This window comes from Alligator sinensis, unplaced genomic scaffold (genome assembly GCF_000455745.1).
Source record: "Alligator sinensis unplaced genomic scaffold, ASM45574v1 scaffold623_1, whole genome shotgun sequence".
In the NCBI taxonomy this organism is placed as follows: domain Eukaryota; kingdom Metazoa; phylum Chordata; order Crocodylia; family Alligatoridae; genus Alligator; species Alligator sinensis.
The window spans coordinates 513,401-539,345 of record NW_005842769.1 but is presented as its reverse complement, the minus strand read 5'-3'; the positions used below and the strand labels follow the sequence as shown (position 1 = coordinate 539,345).

General features: G+C 40.1%; 1 protein-coding gene across 6 annotated transcripts in view; it reads right to left on the bottom strand.

Annotated features, from left to right (window-relative positions):
* RSU1 (Ras suppressor protein 1) overlaps positions 1–25,945 on the bottom strand; it is a 171,420-nt gene that overhangs the window by 105,573 nt on the left and 39,902 nt on the right. For all 6 annotated transcript variants that reach the window (XR_003096461.1, XR_003096463.1, XR_003096462.1 and 3 more), the window contains exons 4-7: positions 19,969–20,089; positions 9,892–10,010; positions 8,339–8,421; positions 7,952–8,066 (exon numbers count right to left, since the gene is read on the bottom strand). Coding sequence is in view for 2 of the 6 variants with exons in the window: in XM_006034742.1 (XP_006034804.1) it covers positions 7,952–8,066; positions 8,339–8,421; positions 9,892–10,010; positions 19,969–20,089 (438 nt within the window). In the remaining 4 variants the exon portion in view is untranslated. The remainder of the gene's footprint in view (positions 1–7,951; positions 8,067–8,338; positions 8,422–9,891; positions 10,011–19,968; positions 20,090–25,945) is intronic.

Here is a 25,945-nt window from a genome sequence, read left to right as displayed (position 1 = left end):
ATGGGAAATTTGACACCAGGGGACTTTACTTACAAATGTGTCAAGACTGAAGATGAGTTAGGAAAAAAGCAGAATGCATAGTGCTGAATTTCTTCCACATACAAGATTTCAGGTATTACGCACAGTAGGAAAATGGAATGTAGCCAGCAAGCCAAAACTCAGGGATTTATTCTTTAAGACACCGGACAATTCAAATTTACTAACTAGATCTCAAATAATGGGTGGATTCTTAGTAATCTCTACTACCAGTTTTATGAAACAAATCTCACATTAGGGCTAGGGACAGACATTACATATAAACCAGTTTAAGTGATCAGAAACTAGTTTAAACCTGTAACACATGTTCAGTGCACATAAACCAGTTTGAAAATGGCTGAAACTGGTTTGAGATAAATCTGGTTGAATGTAGTATCAGACTTAACTGATTAGGCTCAAACCAGTTTATACAATGTCTGTCCCAGACCCCTTGCTGGTTTAAGATAAACCAGACTCCCCCAGCAACCCAGCATGCTCTCTGGGCAGGGCGGGCCTCTCTGTTCCAGAGCAGGGCTGGCCCCTCCCCTCTGCTCCCTGGCAAGAGCTCTGGCAGAGACTTGCAGGCACAGAGCATCTGCCTGGCTTCTCCCTGATAAGTAGGGATTATTCCCCCACCCCCACTTCTGCCACACTGCCTTATGCAGATACTCAAGCATTAGCTAGCAGGCCACATGCTGGCTACAGTCCATGCTGTGGGAGAAGACAAGGGCGGACAGGTTTTTTGGAGCTAGTCAACAGGTTGCTTGATGTCTTTCCTTGGAAAAGCTGTTTAAGAGCCTGAACTAATGGAGAGAGGCTTTGTTTCTTAATGGGTTGATCGACACTGAGTTAGGGGTGATAAACATTCCTGGTTGAGCTGCTTGGCGTGGGGGGAGGGGGGCATAATAAGAACATCCTGGCTGGGCCTGCCCACACCCCCCTTAGCTCAGCTTCCCTGTGGAAGGGAAGGAATGGCTGCTCTAGCACCCCCCAGCTTGTAGCTTAAGCCACTGCAGGCATGTGCCTGAATTTTTTCTATCCAGAGTAGATGTCTATACAGTTACAAACTGGTTTAGCCTAGTCAGGTTAGACTAACTTGCAAAGATTGAATCAATTCAGGCTCAGACTTTTTGATCGTCTGTCCCTAGCCTAGAGGGATGACTAAAATAATCTACAAACAAAATTAGCTTTCAGTGATAGGAGCCACAAAACAAGAATGTCTTCAATACACTACACAAGGTACTGCTAAACAAACACCACTGTGCTAATGACTTGTACTTCTCCATGAAAAATCATGCTATTTCAGCAGTCAAACTCTACCTCACATCTTTCAGGAGCAGGTACCAAGGCAACCATACTGATACCACTGTGTGGGTAGATATGGATAATTGGAGAAGCAGCAGCATATTGACAAGAGTCCAAGAGATCCTTTTGAAAGTATTTTTCCCTTTTTCTGAAAGTATTTTTTAAACTTTCTTTTAAAAGTTATTTAAAATTGAAGACTAGGTTAAATTAAGCTATTTGGCATCTATGGGGAAAGTGAAACAGACCTTTCATTGAATATATACCTAAACAAAATTACTGCAATATTTACTAATAGATCAAGTTTCTTGTTCAGTAAACATTTTAGTGCAGATTTCAATACAATACAATTTGCACAGTTTGGACATTTTGAGATAAGAATAGGTTAGATAAACATTTCTATGGGATGGCTTAAATAGGGATGGCTTACTAGGATCCCAAGAAGTAAGCTCTTTGGCCCTGCAAAATGCTTTTATTTTCAATCAGCTGAGAACCCAATAGGGATAATGTCAGTGACCCATGGTTTTGGAAAAAAAGAAAACTAATGCAATGTCAAAGCAGCTTTCTATCTAACAGCCAACATTATAGGGTTACAGAATCCCAGTTTACCCTTTAAACTTTCACATCTAACCAAATTCCAAAACCACCTATGGAATTTTCAACTACCAAAGGTGTTTTTGTTTTGACAGGACACCACCAACTTGTAATCTCATTAATTTTCAGATATTACACTTCCCCAGTGTTTTTTTAAGCATCCGCATAAATATAGGTAGCTAGCTAAACACAAAGAACAAACAGCAAAACTGCCTATAAAGGGCCATGAAATGCAGAGTAAACAAGATTTAATGACAGATAAAAATCTCTCTAATTACCTCCAGTTATAATAATCTTGAATGCTAATTCTGGCAAAACAGGTAAAATAGTCTCTAACAAATGTGGTTATGCTGACAGGGCTCATAAAAAAAAAATCAGGGTATATTCAGTCTGGGTAAAATCTATCAACATATTGTAACTATATGAGAAGCAACAGAAGAAGTTGCATGTTAAAAACAAACCCAGAAAACAGTAAGTCCGTGTCTTAGAAAGTTTAACAAAAGCCACAATACCACATGAAAATGAATGCAAGTTTCATAAATGTAAACCGATAGCTATAGGAAACACTTCCAGGGTGTACTGTAGTTTTATTTTGTCCCCACTTCTCCTTGCTCTGCCCCATTTCAAATCTTTCGTATTACTCAGAAGAATGTAAGATGTGCCATCCTAGCTACACAAATAGTCTATTGGCTCAGTTTCCTGTGCCTGACAGCAGCAAATAGTAGATGCTTTAGTGGGAGAGTATATGATCAGGGCATGTCTAGAATAATGCTCTGTCATACTTTTCCTAGCATTATTATTGGTTTAGTGATGTGATAGGATACATGCTATTTAATAGTTCCCAATGGAGCTGCACATCGTAAACTTATTGAATCTCTGCTTGAACCTGGTTATACTATCGGCCTCTACAATCTCCTGTAGCAATAAGTTCCACAAGTTAGCTGTAAACTGTGTTTAGAGAGAGTTTCATCTTGTTTGTTTTAAACCTGTCTCCTGTTCATTACAGTGGGTGTATCTATGCATGCGCTACACTGCAGTGTAGACTAATTAGCTTCACAGAAAAAAGTGTCAGAGTCTACACCTGCACTAGTACTAGCGCTCTGTAAACTAATTAACTCTGCCATAAGACAGTATTGCCCCTGACAGTATTATCTCATGGCAGAGTACTTTAATGTGCTGAAACACGTGTGGACACTGACTGAGGGCGTAAATAGCACCTGGTCAACCCAGCCCACCAGAGGCCTACAATGCCCCAGCTCAAATTGCTGCTGTCCCAGGCACACATGTAGACGGGGACCCACTACTGACCTTCCTCCATCATGGAGAATGACCATTTACCTTTACTCCTTGTTTCTGATCTTTTAACCAGTTTTTGATCCTCTAATCCCATGACAACTTTTCCCATGCTGTTAGTATGTAACCTTCTCAAAAGTTTCTTTAAAGCCCAAATATGATATATCAACTAGATCCCCCTTGGCCACACGCTTGTTAAAACCCTCAAAGAATACCAGCAGATTAGTGAGACAGGAATTTCCCTTTACAAAACTCACAACTCTTCCCCAGAATATCATTTATCCAGGCAACTACTAATTTTATTCTTTATCTATGTGAATGTTAATTTTATTTTATTTTCAAGGTTAGTTTAACAGAAACTAGGTTTGAAAATGTTGATCAATGTAAAAAGTTGATTTTACATTAAACCAACCTTGAGGTAAGAAATATTAAGCTAGCCTAGAGGTAAGAAATATGCCAACATTTCTTATTAAGTTATACCAATATGTTAGTCAGACATGTCTAGAAGTGTTTTCTCAAGGTAAACATGCCATTTCTGGTCTACACTTGAGTAAATTTTTCTGTTATATTATTTGACTAATAAATGCCAGGTTGGCAGCTCTGGAAGACAAGTTCTTCTATTTATCCATATAATTGGTACATCAGAATGAAATTCACCAACACACTTCTCATACTGTACCCCTACCTCTACTTTAGCTCCAAACAGAGGGAACTTCACTAAGTGCCTTTTAAATAACCAAATGACTCTCCCCAAAAGTACTGCTGTGGAAGCTAGTACCCAAATGGTCCCAATATACACGTACTTCCCATTAGTATCACAGGACTCTGCTTGCATGTTGGTGGTATTGCTGCTGGAGAGGGTGCAGTGACACTTGGCATAGTGGGCAGTATGCTTATGTTTGCTTTTCTAAGCAGAGAAATGGCAAAATTTAACCTGCTCTGCACAGCTGGTTAAGAGTTTTCTTGTTTGCTTGTGTTTAGTTTCACTGTTTCAATGATACCTCACATTTTAAAAGATTTTTTCTTTTTGCTTATTTACCATCTTAGCCTAGGTATCTAAAGTAAAGATTAAAACACCCACTTCTTTATATCCACCATGCTGGTTCATTCCCACAGAAGTTTACTATCCACCTCCTAATCAGGCCTCATATTGCTCATATTACAAAATCTAAAACAATCTCCCTATGTGTAGTTGTGATTTGTGAGGATTAGAAGCAAATGTGCCAAATGGGTACATATATGACAGAAGTCAATTTTTCATTCACCAAAAATAATCTAGCTTTATAAAAAAAAATAAAAAATGATAGAATTAGTCTGAGGATTTTCTGGCTTTCCTTTGCTCTAAGAAGGCCAGAGAAACCATCATAAAATATACATTCAGCTTACATGAAAGAAAGCTGGATGGAAGCTTTATGGAACTCTTGAAAAGACTTTAATTTGGAAAGAGATATTCAATATTTCAAATATGAACTACTAAAGTTCATAGTTACAAGCTCAGTATTATCTTTAATGTGAAAAAAAATTGTTTGGCTAAAACAACTGTCACTAGTATTTTTTAAAAGCCATCTGTTTCTATATTCAGTTCTGAAAAAGGTTATGATAGAATTAACAGCGCTCAAACAAAGCCATTGTTTCTCCCATGATCATGGAATGAAACATAAGCAAACCAACTGTGGTACTTCTTGCTGACAGGAAGACATCAATGGCACATAGTTTTTCTTTTCTTGATAATGCTACCTACTACATTTGATACAAGTAAACCAAAAATAGGCTGGTTACCTTCTCTGCAAAGTTGCAGAGCTGTTCAATCCAAGTATTAATGTTATTCAATCACATCTGACTTCAAGTATGTAAATGATTCCATGTTTCCCCTACAGTCTTGGCGCTTCCTACTCCTTGACTCAACTCAGGTAGTCTTCTCCAGGGTCTACTTTGATGACCAAACAGTGAGCTTCAAAATTGCCAACTGCTGATCTTACTAACTGCATCAGCCACTTTGCTTTGCCTCGTTTCTATTCAGCTTTTTTTTCAACACTATTCCAATTGTTAAATGGTCAGAATACACAAAGTGACAGATTTAGTGATTCCTAGGCCATTTATATAACTGACTGCAACTCTGTTGTTGCAGTGAATCATGATTTATTTGTCTTGCATTGCAGCACATAACCTTTTAAATGCTTGAAAAAAATGCCAGCACCTCTTTAAAGTTTATATATGACTGCCCACCACCATTCCTCATGACCCAGGCTTTGAGAGACAAATGATAAAAACAAGCTGTGAATTCCACCCCGCTTCTCAGTCACTTCCTGTATTCATCATTCACACGTACTGTTTATACAGACAAGTATCCTAATCAAGAACCAATATGTTGTACAAAGTTCCTTCTTTTTTCTCTTGGACAGCAATATTTGTTTTCTTCCTTCATTTACTGACAGGTTCTCTCGACTAAACACAACACAGGTTGGTTTTAATCTTTACTAACTGACACGCTTTGACCTGTGCCATTATTAATGATTAACATTTAGTTATATTTGTTAAATCCTCTCCTACTTCCAAATCAACTTTTTACCTGGATGCCGTTTTCTGCCCATTTTCCACTCTCATCTTCAGATGTGCTTCAGTGCTTTCTCCTATACATGAAATTACCTAGTCCCACTCCAAATAAACTGGTTTTATTCTAATATGTATATTTGAGCCATCACTGTGACATGAGCCCCTAAGCACCTCATAACTTAGTTTTCTCACAAGGGACCAAAGTACTAGTAAACACAACTTTTTCTTGTAATAAACATAATTACAGAAAACAAGTTACACAGTCAGAATGAGATACAAGTCTCTTTAGAAGTAAAAGCTAAAAAAAGTTGATACACCTCATATTATACAGGGCACAGAATGCAAGAGAAATGGGCTATTATATCGTAAGTAAGAATCATGGGTGAGACTGTCTCATAAGGAATGGCATGAGAAGTTTTGCTGCACAGCTAACATACTCTGATGCAAAACCATTTCAATAGTGTAAGCCCCTTTCATGCTATACAGTTTCAGTATCATCATGATACAAAACAAACGTAAGCCAAATCTGATTGCAAAGAAATGCATCAGCAATATGTTCTGCATTTGTCAGGTCACTCTAGGATGCATTTCAAGACCTTTGTTCCAAGCATTGCCCTTGTATACACAAACATTTTTTCATGTGAATTTGCTGTGATACTTCTAAGGCAACCAGCTGTATGTGTAGAACACTTTAATTAACCACCAAAACTGGTTACATATTACAGAATTTACTTTCCACTATGAAGAATTCCAGGACTATAAAATAGGAATCCATAAGAAAGTGCATTCATATTAATGGCACAGGTTTCTAAAATGTTATTTTAGTTGAACAAAACTAAACATAATTCTGACAAAAAGCTATAGAAAAATTATATATCAACATCATGAAATTTAACACACGCATCCAAGATTAAGGCGTTAGAAGAGCATCTTTTGGTATCAGTGGTGTGGGAAAAGAACCTTCAGCATGGTAGAGTCTGCTACAATGAGAGAGAGACATGGAACAAATAAGAGAACCAAAAAAGGGGAAAAAGACCCAAAAATCTGTACTTCCAAACACGCAAACAATTTTCTTTAGCCTTTGTGTAACAAAGCTTAGCTCCCCTATTTAAAATGTAAACTAAATATTTAGATATCCGAGTGCTATAAACAGCCACCAATCAACACACAGACTGGTTGCAATAGATTCATATAATATAAACATTTCCACCATCACATTCCCAAACTGTTTTTCATTTTGGTTCCAGGAAGTACTAGTTGGAAGGGCAAAAAACTGTGCCTGCTTAAAATACAGGTGCTTCAGCAATGGATAACTGAAGCAGCTCCTTTTTTAAAGCAAAAAGTTTTTTTAAAGGTTATCATAAAACACCATGAACTACTTCAGATTTGGCACAAGTAGGTACAACTCCATCATCATATAGGAGGTACTGCAAAGCAAATTCATGCAATTTGTAAGCCACTGTGAGCCTTATAGGGTAGTTTAAAAACCAAATAAATTAATTAATTAATGTTAACCTACAACCAGATTTTCTTTTTTCAAATGAAAACAACTAAAGAAAAAATATATTCCTAGTGATGAAATAACAATGTAATAAAAAATGGATAGGTCATCTTCCAGTTTCTTTATTTTCAGGGAAAAAGTAATTGAACCAACAAGAGACTAGATACTAAAACACAGACTTAAAAGTCTAACAAGTAACTTAGACTCATCTTATTCTTGTTGGCCACACTTTTCTTAACACAAGCAAGCTTGAGAGAGAGAGAAAAAAAAAAAAAAGAGAACCTCCCCCCACAAAATACATCCTTACGTAACATTTTTATCCAGCCATTTAAAATGCTAAAGAGCTTTTTTGCTGAATAAAACAATTGTTCTAACATAGCCAATTAGACATTAAGCCTTATCAGAGAGACAACACCCTAAAACAGTTTGTATACAAAGCAGAATATGATATGCAAATTTTGCTATCTGGTAAAACTTGCCTCATACGCTAGCTCCTCCTCTCCAAAGCACATTCAGGGATGACCAATAAGAGAAAGAGCAGGTTGGTTTCTATGAGAATAAATAGATAATAGCAGCAGCGATGACTTCAGCAAATAATATTTCTTAGAGATTAATGGTTGGTTTAGTTGATCCGGTCGGAAACACACTGCATCATCATTACTCAAGTAAATAAACAACCTTCTACAAGCTTACCTAGTTCTGGGGGCAGCACGGTTAGGCGGTTTCCCTGGATATGAAGTTCCTTAAGCTGAGTGAGTTCACCGATTTCTTTAGGCAGTGATATCAGGTCATTGTCTCTAAGGCTCAGCTTACAGAGAATACAAAGTTGTCAGAACAATTTTCAGTTAAAATAAAGGAAAATAAAACAGAACTCTACTCTCTGCCCATTGCCTTCCCCCAAACAGTCAATTCTTCCAATTTATTTACAAGTACTGCAGATAAACAAGAAACGGGATCAGGTGTGGTGGGCTATTATTCCTTCAAAACAACCCCCCACGACTTCTCAAATTGACTAGATTCTACTTCTACAAGGGCTGTGAAAGTGAATTGATTTTCCAAGAATTTAGATAAATTACTTACTATCTGCAACTTTGTGAGCTTCCCGATATCTGGCGGCAGGATTTCAAAATCGTTGTCACTTAGATAGAGTGCACGCAGGGTGGCTGCAAATTAAACAGCAATATATAAACAGGGTGGCATATAACCCAACTGTTTGAGGTCTGATCAATAAAAGGGAGTCAGGTTTGATTAATAACCCTGACTTGGTGAAAAGCCTTTGACATACCCAGGGCTCACAATAATAACAAGCAGGTCAAACTTAGATTTACTGGCTTATTGTATTGTTGGTGAGTTCAGGAAAACATCTATATCTAAAAGGACTGACGCAATTAACAGTTTCTACTATAGTAAATTCTGGCAGGTTCTGGAGCACAGTTTCAATGCTGAGCTGTCAGAACAAGAGCCATTACTCTTTTCACCTCTGATTCCTATTTATTACCCAATTTATATCCAAAACATACAAAAAAAATAGACCGAGTTTTTGGAAAAAATTACGTTTATTTTTACTGCTAACAGAGCATAGTATAAGTGTAAAAAGACCTTAAGACTGGATAATAAAATACAAATACAGCTGAGCTCGAAATCATACCATTTATAATTTTTCATACATATACTCTCTCTCATCCTCCAGTAGAAGGGGGGAAAAGATGGCCCAGTGGAACTATTCAGCTCATTTTTATTCACATAGCATCATGGGTTTGCAAGATCCGTTGCAGAAATATTAAGACAAAGAGAGACAACAGTGAATACTCTGGAAGAGAGATGACTTGGGGGAGGGATCCCTTCCTCCTGCTTCAGGGAGCAGGTCCTGTGTTTCCTTTCACAAGTTTTTTCCTTGTTACCTGCATTGCATGTCACTGTTTTAAATTTTAGCTTTCTGATCATTAAAAACCATTATGCAGAAAAGAACATACAAACAACCAAATAAAACATTCTAGCATTTAAAATGCCAGAAATAAGGAAATGCCTATGCAAGCTTTCCAGCCATCCTGTATGTATGCATCACATGACAGTCTTTAGTTGCATGCTCATATAGCACATCATGTATGCAGGCAAACCTAATTTTGGCCTTTCTGAGAGCTGCACCTTACAATTTGAACATGGTTTTAACATGTTTTTTGGATGCATGCATTTACATATTATATAATTTATATATAGATATAAATGTACATGTCTACATACACACAAAAAGCTGTTAAATGTTTTCATAAAAAGCAATCAGAAACTTGTTCATTTTCAGATAGTCAATACACATCAAGGTGACGTTCTTTACCGTTCCACAAAGCATCTTGGGGTCTATGAAATTTTAGTATACGACTCAAAGAAATATAACCAAGAAGAAAGTTAATACTCCATTACTAACCAAGTCCTCCTATGTCCAATGGTGTCAGGTGACTGTATATCAATGATACATACTGCTGAGCTATGTAGAAATATTCAAGAGGGCCCAAGGAAGAATCACATATATATCTAAAATATTTGGTTAGAGTTTGGTCTCTATCAAATAAATTTTTCTTGCAGAATGCAACGCACAATTTCAAGAAGATGTATGGTTAAAAAAAAAAGTCTCTTACTCAGATAGAAGAAGTTTCCAGGCAGGGAAGTTTCATTTAAATTGTTGTAAGTCAAGTCAAGAACCTCCAAAGCTGGTAAAGAGCCAAATCCTCTAGGCAAAGTATTCAACCTATTCATACTGTTGACAAAGAGAAAAGACATGTATAGGATTACAGAAACACATCACATGGAGTACCCTAGTTGCATTTATTTCATCATAAACATAAATAACACATGTGGTCTGCACTTGTAAACTGGTGCTTGTAAACCAGTGTTAGACTACAGAGATTCCGACAAACGTTAATGCTAGGCAGTGCTCAAGTGCAACCTTGTAAAGGTATAAATGCTGATTAGCTAACAAAAGTAACGAGTCAAGGAAGAAATGGAGACACAAAACTAAAAGTAATACAGCAAATGAAGGAAAAATGCCAAGTGTGAGAACAGGGCTTGAGACGAGCGAACAGAACTCATTTTAGGAGGAGATTAAAGAAGGTAGGAGACATGCTGAACCAATGAAGCATAAAACACAGACTGGAGACGAAGTGAAAAAAAAACAAACAAACCAAAAAAACCTTGAAAGTGGAGCAGGTAGTTTGAAGGTGACAGTGACAACAGTATTACTGTTAACATTGTCAGTTCCTTTAAGAGGACCCTCACAAGTTTTTATGGGATTACTGTATTCAACTACTGCAATTAATTTTGATGACATTTTTACCATAAACTTAAATGAGATAAGGAACAGGTGTCAACTGTTTAACAGGGCAATCGCCTTAGGCATATAGGGATACTTACTGAACCAACATTTCACATTTCAGCATGAATGCCGATTTAACCACAAGAGATTTCCCTACCTGGTACATAAAGTTTACAATCCACCTACAGGCTATCTATAATAGGAATATTATTCTTTTCTCTCATTTCTTACACCCAAGGGCAAGATTCAAATACAGTTGTTCATGTTGACTAACATGTGAAAACATGCTGAGTCTGAACCTTCAATCAAACTATACATGGGCCAAGGTAAATCCATCACTGCTTTCTGTAATTCTTCTACTATGAACATGAATCTAGGTTTTTTTCCTCTGTAAACTTCCTCTGCAGGGAACAGCCAATAATTAATTATTAAATTTTCTGTACCGTGCTGTTGATTTTAATGTTTAACTATATGTAACTGATTGTATGTTAAAAAAAATGTTTAGGCACCGTCTCTCTAAACTGAGATGTATGGAGGATGGCATGTTGGATTCAGGTTAATGCTTCCAGCCAAGGAGAAGAGTCTGGACCTACATTTTACCAAACGTATTGGTTATTTTTGGTATCCCCCTTGCAAAAGGGGAATAGGTGCTCAGCATTTCTGACAGCATTTTAAGAAAACCAAGTTAGATATCCAAAACTGAGGCAGTGTGTTGTCATGATATTGACCATTTAATCGCCAAAAGTTTTTCAGTTGTAAGAATTGGTACCGACTGCAAGCACACACAAACATTGATCCAATTCTAATGAACACAATCCAAGTTACTTAGGAAATATACAGGAATTACTTAAGGGAATACACAGATAAACTATTAAAAACTACATCTCCATCACCTGTTGGGGAGGTTATAGAGGCATATCAACACAGCGGGACAATCTCCTCACCTACGATACTCATCCAAAGCATCAGAGGGGAGCAAGAACAAACACATCTTAGGAACATAAACTATTGTTTATCTTCTAATAAACAAGTCAAAGACTATCTAGTCTAGGATTAGTAGAATTTGACCATTATTCAATCAGTTATTTTTCAGTATGGATTTTTTTTGCTTTACTAGAACCTGGGAGGATTTTAGATTGGCTAGAGATTCCACGCAGATCAAACTGAAAAACAACCACCAAAAAACCTTCAGGGAAGTGGTTTTGAAGATGGACATCCCAAGTCCATGCTACTCTCAGTCTTCTCTGTCAAATGGGCTCATCTTGCCTGTAAAGTCCATTCAGTCTTGCATGAGAAATGCTCTAGCATAAACCTTTCAACATGAGTTCTTGTCCATGTAAAAAGATGCTGCACCCATTTGTCACAATAAGTCTCATTAAAAATAAAAAGGAAATAAGGCGGACCATGTTAAGCAAAACTGAGAAGTTATTTACTGCGATTTACTAAAAAAAGTCAGACAGAACACTACCATGGAGATGTGCTTGATGAGAGACCTGTTTGGCCTGTGGAAGTGCCACAGGCATTCAAGCTCTCAATTCAAAAAGCATCTCTTGTTATGTAATGCAATTAGCATATAATCAGCTTAATTATGAAAAAAGTTATTTGCACAGCTTAAACTAAATTCACTTGAGGACCCTCAACTGGAAGCAACGCAAAAGACAAAGCCGTTTTAATATAAATTTATTTGGCAGAAATAACAGCTGGAGGCAGAGCAGATGCCTGGATACTATCACTTTGGATCAACCACTGGATTTCACCTGAAATCACACTGTTTGATTCAAGGGCAGAGAAAACTATATTGAAGGACACTGCCCAATGTGTCAAGCTACAATTTGCCTAGTTATTTAAGAATTAAATTACATGATGAAAGCTCTTAGTAGCAAAAACATCAGGAACTACCTTGTGATGACTACAGAATGAATCTATAAAAGATATCACCTTTGCCAAAAGTTCTGCATATTTCTGCATGACATCCCATTTGTCTGTAAAGCAATCATGTGTAACGGACCACATATCACTGTGAAAACCATAGGAAAAAAAAGTGTCACAGCTAAGCTTGAAACAATGTGCAAAACACTTGCTTCAAGACACACCATGGAGGTGTTCAAAAGAAGATTAGACAAGCACCTGACTGGGGTTACTTGATCCCAGCGCTCTTTCCTGCCCAGAGCAGGGAGTTGGACTTGATGATCTAATAGGTCCCTTACAACCCTAGAAATCTGTGAAATTTATGAACCCTCACCTGAATCCAAATTCTTCATGAACAAGGTATTTAGCTTTATACCTTTCCTACCAAGTAAAGGAAGCATTACTGGTCACAGAAATATAGGCAGGGAAAGAAAGCTTGCCCAAATGCACTTCAGGAATCTGTGTCAAAGCCAGACATACACATATGACACTACCACAGTCCCACAAAGGTTCTTTACCTGCCCCACAGGTAATTGGGTATTCTTGTCCTTGATAGATTTCCGGTGTGCATTCATTCTACTACACAGTTGTTGTTTGGTCTCTTCTACATATTTTCCATCAGGGCATTTGGTGCATTGGATGAGATATATTACATTTCTGGAGGTGCAGCTATAACATCCAAGAATGCTGATGGTTCTGTTGTGGGGTGTAGTAATTGTGAGGGTGGTAGAGATATGTTGACAGGTTTTACATTTCTTGTCTTGGCATGATCTTGATCCATTTGGTGCATTTTGGGCTGTAGATGAGGCTAGTGAGGTTCAATGCTTGTTTAAAGGCTAGGACTGGTGGTTCTGGGCAGATCTCTTTAAGAACTGGCTCTTCTTCTAGTATGGGCTGCAATTTGTTTGAGGATTTTCCGTGTAGGTTCCAGGGAGGGTTGATGTGTCATAACCAGTGGTGTGCAATTCACAGGGGTTTTCCTTCTGTACCGCGGCAATTTTTCACATGGTATCCAGATGGCTCTTTCAAAAGTGTGATCCGTTTCTTTGGAGGGGTGCCCTTGTTGAATGAAAGCCTTTTTGAGATTTGTGAGGTGATAAGCCCGGGTGTTCTCCTCAGTGCAAATGTGGTAGTATTGGAGGGCTTGGCTGTATATTAGTTTTCTTGACGTGTTTAGGGTCATTGCTGGCTCTGTGCAGATATAGATGTTGGTCCGTGGATTTTGTGTATATTGTGGCCTGTATTTTACCATTCTGGATAGTGATCGTCGTGTCTAAAAAGGAGATGTTGGTGCTGGAGTATTCAAGAGATAGCCTGATGGAGTGGCAATGCTTGTTGAATTTCTGATGGAAATCAGAGATTGCAGGTTTTCAGTTCAAATTATGAGGATGTCATCGATAAGTATAGCAAGGGTTTGATGGTGCAGTCCTTGAGGAATTCTTCTTCCAGGTGGCTCATAAAAAGATTGGCATACTGTGGGGCCATTTTTGTGCCCATAGCTGTGGCTATGCTCTGGAGGAAGTGTTAGTAATTGAAAGTGAAGTTGTTGTGTGTGAGGATGAAGTGTATAAGGTCAGTAATATCTTTGGGTCTGTACTCAGAGTTGTTGTCTTGCTCCTGTAAGTATGTAAGGCAGGCTTGCATGCCATCCTGGTGTGGGATGTTAGTATATAAGCTGGTAACATCCATAGTGGCTAGGAGGGTGTTGCTGGGAAGGTGGTCTATGTTTTTAGAGCACAAGAATACCCAATTACTTGTGGGTGCACATTTCTCTCAAGAAAACCACTCTCTCTCTCTTCCCCCAATCTCTCAGTTCTAATCATCAAAGGGAATTTACAAAACACCTTTTGCAGATAAGCCTATGAACTTCACTTCATCAACCTATTGGATACAAAAAAAAAAAAAAAATCATGGACTAAATATAGACATTGTATTTATGACACATTATAACCTGCCTTACTTCCGACTCCCCAGGTACCTCTTCACTGTTTACCAGTTAGATTCATCCCCCCCTGCCCCAACCTCTCTCTCATCCATTGACTCATTAATTTACATAGTTACTGACTGGCTTTCTTCCATGGATACCAACTTCTGGTTTCTTTACTTTTCAGTCCAACCAGGAAGAGCACAGACCACCTATAGCTGCTTCCTCAGCCTGGTGAAGGGTGTTTGTGCCTGAAAGCTTGCAAAGAAGAATTTTTCCATCTGACTTGGTCTAATAAAAGACATCAGATTTATCCAAAGAACTGTGCCTGCCAATATCCTTAGACCAACACAGCTACAACCAATACCCACTATCATAGTCCAGCACTTTACCTAGCCACTAGTATTCCTCTTCTCCCTCTTGCGGAGCAAGTGGAGGGGATGGGAGGTGGGAAATAACATCAAGGCATTCTGTCAAAATTAATACACCTCCTTTTAAATGTGCCTTTTGCTGAAGAGCTGTGTGGATGTAGATAGAAATCATATTTAATTTTTTTTCCCTGAAAACTGTTTTAATTTGTTTTGTGATCAGGAGCCACAGAGAGCAAAGTTAGGCATGCCAGGTCTTGAAGTTGGCTTTTGGACAGTAGAGAATGGAACTTAGCAGTAGCAGTGCCCACACTTTAGTCACAGCTCTCTCCCGTTCACTCTTGAACTGCTTATTCTCGTTGGACATTTTGGCCAAAGCTGCACATAGATAAAGTGGCTACATAGCCAAGATGTTTACAAGCATTTGGGGAGGGAGAGGTTGCTTCCAGCTTCCACATCTGTTTCTGTCCTTCAAGGTCATACTTCAGAGGGTGGTTTTGAGAGCTTGGCATCAGTCTTGTTCTTAGGGGAAAAGTGCTGGCTTAGACTAGTCTCTCCAAGTTTGTAGCCCTCCAGACTTCTACCCAACCTGCAGGCTATTCACTCTTCCTCCTTACCAACTTTAGTTTGCCTGCAGGGCCATAGGTCAATTTTCACAGAGGTGAGGCAAAACCTTAATGCTGCCCCCTTCCTTGCCTCCAACAATGTTGAGGGCATGCACTGTGGAATCACCATGCTCTACTACAGAAAGTATCCAGAAACCTCTGAGTCAATGGTGGCACAGAGTTGGTGCCAGCTACACACATCTGTTTGTCCACGGGTTATCTGTTCTAAGTCAAAAAGGCTGGCAGGCAAGCAACTGGTCTTCAGACTACCCACCTTCAATTTACACCTCCAGTCAGCTACTCTCAGACTGGCCAAGTCTAATGACTGCTGCACTGTCCCTCTGGCTCTCTCAGCACAGCCATAGAAGGATTCATGCCCTAAAATCAGAGAGAGCTGCCCACTTCACCCAAGTGCCAGTAAGGAAAGTGTTTACAGAAACAGCAGAAACTTCTTGCCTCCAGAAAGGTAGCTTCCACAAGTGGTTTTCCTCATATCAAACTCCTAATCCCTCATGGGAGAACTGGTCTAAAGGCTCCTCTTCAAAATACTAAATTGTAGATATGTGCAGTCCTTACATTATAACATAAAGGCTTTCAGCTTGTGTGTGATAAAACGTGTACTGGGGCAGCACATCATTCTCTCAGCACTTGCTCTTTCTTCCAAAAATTATTCTACCCATATTTCAAATATGTTAGAAATGGGCCCTGAATAAGTAAGCAAACAAATAGTGGTAGCAGGCAACTACTTTATTGATGGCTCTGCCCTAAAGGTATCAGGTAATAGTGAGGAAAAAAAACACTTAGGAAAAATATTGAGAACTTGAGGTCAGTGAAGTGGGGGAAAGTGAAGGTGAAGGTTTTTGCTGAACAAAAGGAAGGACCATCAGGATATTTTCTGTCATTAATTTAGATCTAAGACACTGGTAGAAGGAAAGCCATAGGGGGCTATATACAGATTATTTTGGAAACCAAAAGTATTCTCTCAAGCTAGAGGTTTTAAATACCTGTACAAAAATAAGGCCAACCAGTTTAGGCAAAGATATGAATCAAGTGGAGAGGAGTAGTCATGTCTTGGCTGTTCAGTTGTACTATGGGCTTCCACAAAAGAGTTTAGCTACAAGTCCCACAAAGCTTTTTCACTGATTTAATGGGTGAGAGGGGAAGGGGGGAATGAATTGGGCTTTAAAGAAACTGAGACATTTTTAGACAAAGTTATTTTGTAACTATTAATTTAAAAACATGCAAGGCATTCAGATATCATGGCAATGGACTCCCAGGGTGCATCCACACATGCAGACACATGCGCTTGCAGCAGCTCAAATAGAAGTGACATAAATTTGAGCGGGGGTTATTTGCCCCAGTGCATGTGCCTGGACATGCACTTTGGTGTGGGGCAAATTGTGCCACTTAAGACAAAATAACCCTGCCTGGCTCCTCCCAAATTTTCAGCCAAGGGGAGCTAGAGCTGGCCCCAGCAGTATAAAAACCAGCCCTGTGCTAGCCCCAGCAGTATAAGACAGCTGCCCTGGCAAGTAGCTCAGAGCTACTTGCTCTCAGGAGCTTCTGGGGTGCAGCCAATTGGTACCTGGGGACACTACTCCTTGTGCCTGCTAGACTGCTGAAGTAGCCCTGAGAGTTCCCTGCACCCTCTACCCACTGCTGGGGTCTGGCAGTGGGGGCTGCTGCCTGGCTGTGACCTGCTCAACAGCATGTGGCCCCAAGGCTGCATGCCTGCCAGATCCAAATGGAGACTGCATGGCCATTAGAGGCATCTGCCCCTCTGGGCCAGCTGTCAGTGGGCTGTGGCTGCACAGTTGGCCTTTGTCTGGCACTACTGTCATGTGTGCCACCACCCGGCCATCTGGGCAGCTATCACCCAGAAGATGTTCTCAGTGTGGTGGCCTGCTTTGAACTGTCAAAGCATGTCCTCCTGGCCGCAAGTGACCAGGAGGTCAACCACCTCCAGCTGGGTCCCGGGTGTCAGCTCTGAGCTGGCTCCTCTGCTCGGGTCCTGCCACTTGCCTCACTAACACGAACCTTGGTGTTCCCTATTCAAAAACTACAAAGTCCCTGATAAAAAAAAATTCCAAGTCACTCTGTAAAATACCCCAAAATCCATGTTCTTCCAAAATTAGAACAAAAGACCACTATACAGAGATAGAGGGAGATCAGATCAGTTGGGCAATGTTTTATTGATATATTTACAATTTTAAAGCAATTTGGAAGCCTATCAGTGCCTCTATTATCGTAATAAAATACATTCTAAATAGCTATACAGTTTGGCATTTACTTCTGGTTTTTGCCATAGAAAAATCAGAGCTGCCCCTACACATCCTGATGAGCGAAGGGGGAAGTGCTGAGCAGCACTGATATGCCAGTGCCCTGCCCCTGCCCCTCACTCTCAATCCACAGCCTAACCTCCACCCCAGTCCCCTCACTCCTGACATGGGGTATGGTGGGGTGTGTGTGTATGGTGGGGGGGGGGGGGTTTTTGGGGGGGGGGGGGAACGGGACTGTGGGTGTGTGTGGGGGCAACTGTGGGGCTGCTCAGGAAGGGTGGATCCCCTACCTCATGCAGGGTACAGCTCCCCTCTCCCCCACCACAGCTCATGGACTGCCCCTGCACAGGGCCACAGCCCACCACAGCCCGGCTCAGCAGAGCACCGTGTGGCGCTGCACACTGTCAGGCAGCTGTGGCTCTCAATGGGGTTTGGCATTGCTCAGCCCGAGCAGCCCCAATCTTCCTGACAGTGCATGGTGCCACATGGTGCCCTGCCGAGCCAGGCTGCACCCCCGTGACACAGCAGCAGCTATGCGGGTGCTAGGTGGCTGGGGCTGATCCCTGTTGCCCCCCGCCGTGTGGGGGTGGCTGTGCCAAGAGGCACCTAGCAGCCCCGACAGCCACTGCTGCAGCTGGTGAGTGCTGGGACACTGGGGCCAGGCAGAGGAGTGATCAGGAAGCTGGGGCTGGGTGGGGGAGCAACTGGGGTGGCTGGGGGAGTGATCAGGGAGCTGGGGCCAGGTGGGGCCCTCCCCATAGTCCCCTGCCCCCTCCTGCAGCCACCCCCCGCACTTACTTGTCATGGAGCCCGAGTCCAGGTCCCTGCATGGGTGCTTGCCCTGCATGGGCAGGCAGCATGCTTCAGCACCAGGACAAGGGCCAGCCATAAAGACTGAGCCTCCAGTTGCCTCAGAGCATGGTCCAGGACCGTGCCCTGCCCTGCTTTTTTCCCCACAGGGTATTTTTTGGCACCTAGATATCCAGGTATCAAATTCTGTTCCCACGTTGCACATTTGCAGTGCAGGGAATGTATTTTTGATCCCAGCATACATCTTGCAGTGTCTCAAAGGGGTTTGAGACGCTGCAAGAAGCATGTGCAGGCTTATGTGGATGTGCCCCCCAGAATACATATGTATCATACAGAAAATATAAAACTCATCACAAATGTTATACATAGAAGACAGCTTTTGGATTACTGTCTGCAAGACTGAAGTGCAATAAAACTCAATAAGCAAAAAAAACATTATTTCTACTTCCAAAGTATCAATGAAAGAAATGCAGGAATCAAGTATATTTACAAGGCAAAGCCTGTCATTTATCTCGTGTGGGAAGGGCCCAACTTTTCCTCCTCCCTATTGCTGTAGTATGATATCTTTAATAAGTGCAGCCTAAACTATGACTTTAACCTTAGCCAAGTATTTGTGATATACTGGGAACTGTGTTTGTTTGAGCAAATATGCTGATTCTTGAATCTCTTGGTTAATTCCAAGTGAGCAAAGGCTGCTGAGAATTATTACCTACTCCACTAAGGTAGGCAACCAAAGACAAAGTGAGGAACAGAACCATCTTTATTGCAGAGATGAAAAGATATATTTGCATTATGGCAGCCAATGATGAAGTTCAGTGATCAGTGTTTTGCAGAGTCATCTAAGTTAGGGAAGACATTTTGCACAGACAAAAAAATGTAATATCCTCTCTGACAAACACAATTGTTTAATAACAGTTAATTATACAAATGTTCCTTCATACAAAGAGAAAGATGTAAAGTGACATGTTACATTTTTATCATTGCAGTCCTGTTGAAGAAAGAAAATAATAAAAATCATATACATTAATGGAAGTTGCATCTCCTCAATCACAGAACTGATGCAACAAAATTAAAAGTTAATCAATGCTTAAACTTAAGTATTGTATGGAGAACTTAAGGAGGAAAGGACAAAGCAGTTCCTAGATCTTAACCAGTGAAAATACAATTAATAAATAGGAGTAATAGTTAAGGAAACTACATTTGACACGCACATAAAACAAAATTAAATTTGAATCCAACAAGTAGTTCACTATTAGTTACCAATACCAAAAACTGCAGGACAACGTAATGGGAAAACAGTTAAGAACTTATTGCTCTGTTTTAATTAAATTCAAGACCGGTATGTTTTTCATGCACCAGTTTTTGAGACTAGATGATCAACTTGAGAGTTGCTCATGATAATTTCAGAGGAGTTTTCTACGCAATAAAAGTTCTGACTGAGATGCAATTGCTATTAACTGATAATTTCTTGAATGTTCTATAGCTATTTTTTGCTTTAAAGATACGCACCCAAGATTCAGGTGTTTAAGTTTCTGAAGGCTGCTAATTTGAGTAGGAAGGTCCTCAATCTGGTTGTTGAAAAAGTTTAGCACTTCTAAATTCTTCAGGTCTGCAATATTTGGTGGTACAGCTGCAAAAAGATAAAAAAAAATAAAGGTGCTTGCTTCATTATGGGAGAAACTCGTTTTAGCTAGACTAATCTCTGTAATCACAGTCAAGTGAGCACTCCTCCAAGAGGGTAGAGCTAAGGGGCTCTGGTCCCCAGTCTCAACACTGCTGATGTATTGTATCTAATCTCTTCAATGCAAGAAGTATAAGTAGTTCTGTGGCCTAGGACAACGCTTAAGTGATGCCAAAATACAAAACAATATTTCTACACACCAGTGCTCTCTGATGGCCTGTTGGTGCCTCTGTTTGAAATCTACTTTCAAAGCCACAGGTGACACAAACCACTTTGGCTTCATCAGAACAAAAGATGTTATTAGAAATTTTAAATACTTTGAGTAAAGAGTGCCATTGTGGAGCTGGTGACTACGCTATGATCCCCAGCACACATTCATTTAATGGCATAATGCAATCTGATCTCTATTCCCAATGACTGAGTCTCCTACTCTGCCACACATGCATGGCAGGAGTGCGATTGGCAGGACCAGAGATTTAATACCAATTGCATCATTACTATTTACCAGTGCAGGGGGAGCCCAGGATCATAATCCTGGGCTTCCCCATCCACTGACAAATTAAAAGTTGTGTCCAAAGCCCTCTACATGGGACCAACAATCAACTGATTGTTGGCCCTAGGGTTTCATGGTCTTCCCCCCATGAGAACCCACACCTGGCATCCCATCACCCCTGTGGGGAGAGGTGGGGAAAGAATGGGACACACAACTGAGGTATCACAGCCCTCAGGACCCACTTGGGGTGACAGGGTGCAAATAAACAGACCAAAAAAACCCAACAGATGCAGCAGCTATGAGCCAGCTGCACTGCAGCTGCCTAAGGCACAGGGCTACCCTATTACACCTTTGATACCACACTGCACATGCTGGCAGCTCAAAAATTTACCATAAAGTTCTGGGTCACTTCACTACAGTCAAATCAGAAGAATGGATAGTTTGGGTACTCAAAGCTAAATGACAGTTTTATTAAACGTCTGAGATGGCAACAATGAAACAAAAATCCATTCTGAGTGATGGTCTATTCTGCCTCCTGTTTAAATAATCTGAGTAGTCATCCATTTAATATTCAACTAAATCACGACAATTTAAGTTCAGCCCTAAATGATGAACTGCTCAGCCAAGCCAGTTTTTGATTTGCCTCCCATGAGTAAAGCATTGTAATCAATACACACAAAAAAGGTTACATCAGATTAGCAACAGATCAATACCTGGTTATTATTGAGAAATATGAAAGGGCTATTCTGAAGCACAATATGAATATGCTCATGCAGATAAAAGGTTAAAAAGCTATACAGATTTAAGTCTCTTCTCTATGGGCTTAAGACTAAAATTCAAGCACACAGATGAAGTTTACACAAGAACCAGAGAAAAAGGGGTGACTAATCGCTTGCCCTGCAGCTTGTGACTCGTCTGATGTTCACCACTGTACAGGGTCAACCTTGACATCAGGATGAGTGGAGAGCAGGTTTAAAATAATTATAAAGCCCTTGATGCCTTGATTTGCCTTTATACTTGGCATGAGGCAATCCTCCTCCAGCCTAAAAATGAGATTTTTACATAGCAGAACATAACAGTGCCACATGATTATAAGCACAATTACATTGCTCACAATAATAGAATCCTAACAAATATCGTAATTATAATTAACACCCTGGTAATGGCTACATTCATGGGAGGACACACTTATCATGCTTTGTAAAAGAAATCATGAAAACAGGTCAAAATATACATATCAAAATATAACAACACAAAACTCTTACTAGTATATTTAATCCACCCCTACAAGCATATCCCATAGGGTCAACAGGAATTATACAGGTGTTTAGAGAGGCAAATGCCCTTTTACTTTTTTGCTTTTAACTTGCTATGAAATTTCAAATAAAAGGTTAGTGATTTTTCAATGCTTTATAATACAAATGTTCTAAACATTAGAATACGGCAACGGAGCCATTATTATAATGTCTTTTACCATTCCTTTTTAACTCAATCTTTTTGTTGAATATTGAGATGATGGGTTGATACCAATGGTGATTTTTATAATCAGGGATATCTATACTTGCACAGGATTAGGAAGCAGAAGTACTACAAAATAATAGCTTCAATTTAGCTACAAACCAAGAATAATGCAGACAGACAGAATGCAACCCTACCAAAGTTGCACTGCTGATGCAATTAAACCCTGGTCTGAAGGTATTGGTCTTTTTGACAGGATGAGAGATTATTTCACTTTCCTAGATAAATCAGTCCAATTTAACACCACAAATTATGCTAAAAGTGATTTAGGTCTCGGTTATGGGGACACTGAAACATTAACCCTACATTCAGGATCCTGAACTTCTTCTAACCAGCCAAATCTATTCTGAACTATTTACAAAGAATAGCAGATTCTTGAGAATTACCATCAATATAATCTGTAATCAGTTAGCAATACAAAAAACAAAACAAAGAACAGAAAAGGAGACAAAAACCAACCCCCTCCCCCCCCCTTCCCAAAAATACAAAAACCCCCCAAAAAAGCAAAAGACCTCTCTTCCACAGCACTCTGAAAATTCCCTGAATCGGTCAGTCTTGTAAAGTTAACTTTAAAAGAAAAAATAATGGGACCATCTTAGCCTCCTAAGTCAACAGCTTCACTGCTTCCAAATAAAATTCCTCTTTTAGTTCTGTCAGCAAGGGATAGGTTATAGTTTAGTCCTCGAGGAAGAACAGATCCAATTTGCTTTCATCACTAATTTCCTATACATCCACATACAAATGGGTAGTGTTTTTTTCTAAAAATCTGACCCAAACAAGTGAAAGATATAATGTTTCTAGATTTTGAAACCAACCCCCTCCACCCCCAAAAACAAAACATTACAAAACTTAGGCACTGCCTTTTGTATCTCATAATTAAGAACCATTAAAAATCTGCTTTCATGAGTGGGAAGGCAACAAAGCCAATAGGACCAACTAGTACTGGGGAAGATGATGGCCAAAAATCCACATAGGACAGAAGAGAGTCACAGAGTAAGACTTCTGAAGTGGGAACTTTGTTTATGTAGCACCCACAGGTTACAAATACAAATGAACTTAGCCAGCAGGACAGCATAAGAAGCATTAAGTTCTGTTTAGCTGGTTCCCGTCCAGAACATCAGCAGCCACTGAAGTTGAAACAGATTTTAGGGGTTTTTGACTAGGGTAGCATTTTTAGGGTCCCCAATGAAAAATAGAAATTTGTGTAGCTGCACAGTACTCCCATATTGAAATATATTTGTACAGTTACAGCAAATTGGATTTTATATTGCAAATCATATTTAAGACCCAGATATGCTTTATTTCCAAACACTTCCTCGCAGACCATTTTGAAAGCTGCCTGGATACGCTGATAGTGGAAAAGAACTAATATCCTAGCAACAGATTCAGATTAAATGCTATTCCTGTGGCTGCTGACAAAGGCACAACAGACCTTTGGTGTTTAGCTTGTGCCTAGATTAATTTGGGAGAAAACTTTTCCACAGTAGCAAGTTTTAGTCTCAGCTTCTTCAAGAGATGCCCATGGAACATAAAGACATATTTTGCCTCCAAACTTAGGAATCTTTAGCCTGCAAACTAGCTTTACACCAGGACAGAATTCGTAGACTAGAAAAGGCCACAATTATTGTTCAATGATAGCCTAGGAGGGATGAAGGGACATACTGCAATAGTTTACTTGGAGCTGCCTGTATCAGGCACCAGGTTCTTCACTGAAATTCCACAATTATATCCTGACATAGCCCCCCAGTCACATAGTAAATAGTGGAATTAACACTGAGAAAGACCTAACAATTTATATACAGGGGATGCAGAGTTCCATTCAAATCATCCTCTTACATGATGAGCTGAGAGTGAACTGCCAGAGTCCTGGTTACATTCGGCCCACATATTTACAACAAGATCCATGATGTTTTTAATAATCCTGTTATGAACATCTGCTGCCCAGTGTCATTAACAAGAACTAGAACTCCTCCTAAGCAAATACTGACACTATTAGGCAGCCCGCTGTCTCTGCATCCTCCTGGAGTTTCAGGTATGCCATGCTGTGAGGGTCCATTCAGAAAAAGTGAGAACAACAGAAGAAACCAGAAGCAAGAGCAAGATTTCTTTCTATCAAGAACCTCATTCAATTGCTCAGTATCCCAGCCATTACATGCTGTCACCACTTATAGATTCTCCTTTTGGTTTTCTTTAAGACTCCAAAAGAACAAAGTGATTTTTCTTCAAGTCAGGCAGTTTCTACTACGTCTCAGGTTTAGCTCCATTCTATCAGAAGACAGACCAGAACCAAGCAATACAGAAGCACCAGCTCAAAAGCTCGTTTCACAGTTGTTCAAATACCTCTGCCAAGAATCTAAAGTAACCCAGAGGATACCAGCATGAGCCAATGCCAAAACAGCCTCCATACTTTGAGAAATTTGAAATGGGCTTCCAAGGGAGGTGGTACTCTCCCCTACCTCAGAGTTAAGAGAAGGCTGGATAGGCATCTGGCTGGGGTCATCTGACCCCAGCGCTCTTTCCTGCCTAGGCAGGGGGTCAGACCTGATGATCTCTTGAGGTCCCTTCTGACCCTAGCATCTATGAATCTGTGACAACTGGCTGACCTAGAAGAGCACGTTCAATACAGAGTTCGGGAACAGTCATTTGAGGCTAAATAAACTCTTTGGATGTACAGAATAGTAACCCAAAACCTCTACACTGGTATTGTTCTCTAGCTGAGTTTAAAAAGAAACTAGACAAAAAGGTCAAATACTTCTGCCTATTAAGTATGAATGACTGCTTAATACAGTGCATCATTCATTGATGACATTCTAGTAATGATATATTTGAATCAGTGTCCATACTTGATCTGCATACTAAGGGATCATTTTCAAATGTTATATCCAGAAACATAAATAAGAGCCTTGGATAATCAAACAAACTTGTTTTTGCCTTCTGCATTTATTGAAACGTGTTCATAAAGTGAATGCATCCTTCCTATCTGACCTGTAAGGAAAGGATCCCTGGCCCATTACTCTTTTATGCTTGGAAAAAGATATGACAGCGTGGCCCCTAACAGACTCACTGGTTCAGAGGCATAAGCTTTCATAGCCAATAATCTACTTTGTCAGATGCTATGAATGCACTGGCAGAAAGATTAGATATGGAAGGGAAGAAAGCAGGGGAAGAGGACACTGCCAAATGGGTTGATTAGATCAACTGAGATACAGACATCTTCCCCACCTCATCTCAACTGATGCATCTCCAGCAACTGACTATATAAAAATTTAATTCTCACAAAGCCACTGTGCTACAGACAAAGATGCCAGTTACGTCCCTTCTTCATCATTGACCACATCATCATCACTAGATCAAGCAACACTCACCTGCTCCTCTACCAATGTCATAAATACCATAACTTAATTAAGGTGCTGCTCTGCTGCCTACAAGGAACAGTTAGGGCAATCCCTATGTAAAAGGATGAATTGGCATTGATTTAAGATCAATTCCAGAAAAAACAGGAAAGCCCACAGCAGAACATCTACAGTACTGCCAAACCCACCATGTCAAAAATCATGAGCCAAACACTTAAACATTAAGAGAGTTGGAATGTAAATCATGAGATGCAATTTTTGCAGTGTGTATGTGTATGTGCTATGTGTATAGGTGAGAGAGGGAGTCATCTGTAAAAGTGGGGGGGGGCTGTGGGTGTGCATGTGGGGGGTGTGAAGCCCGGGAAAGGGGTGGGGTCCGCACATACCCTGGCAGGATGTAGGGTAATGTGGGTCAGGAATGAGGGCAGCAGCAGGGCTGGG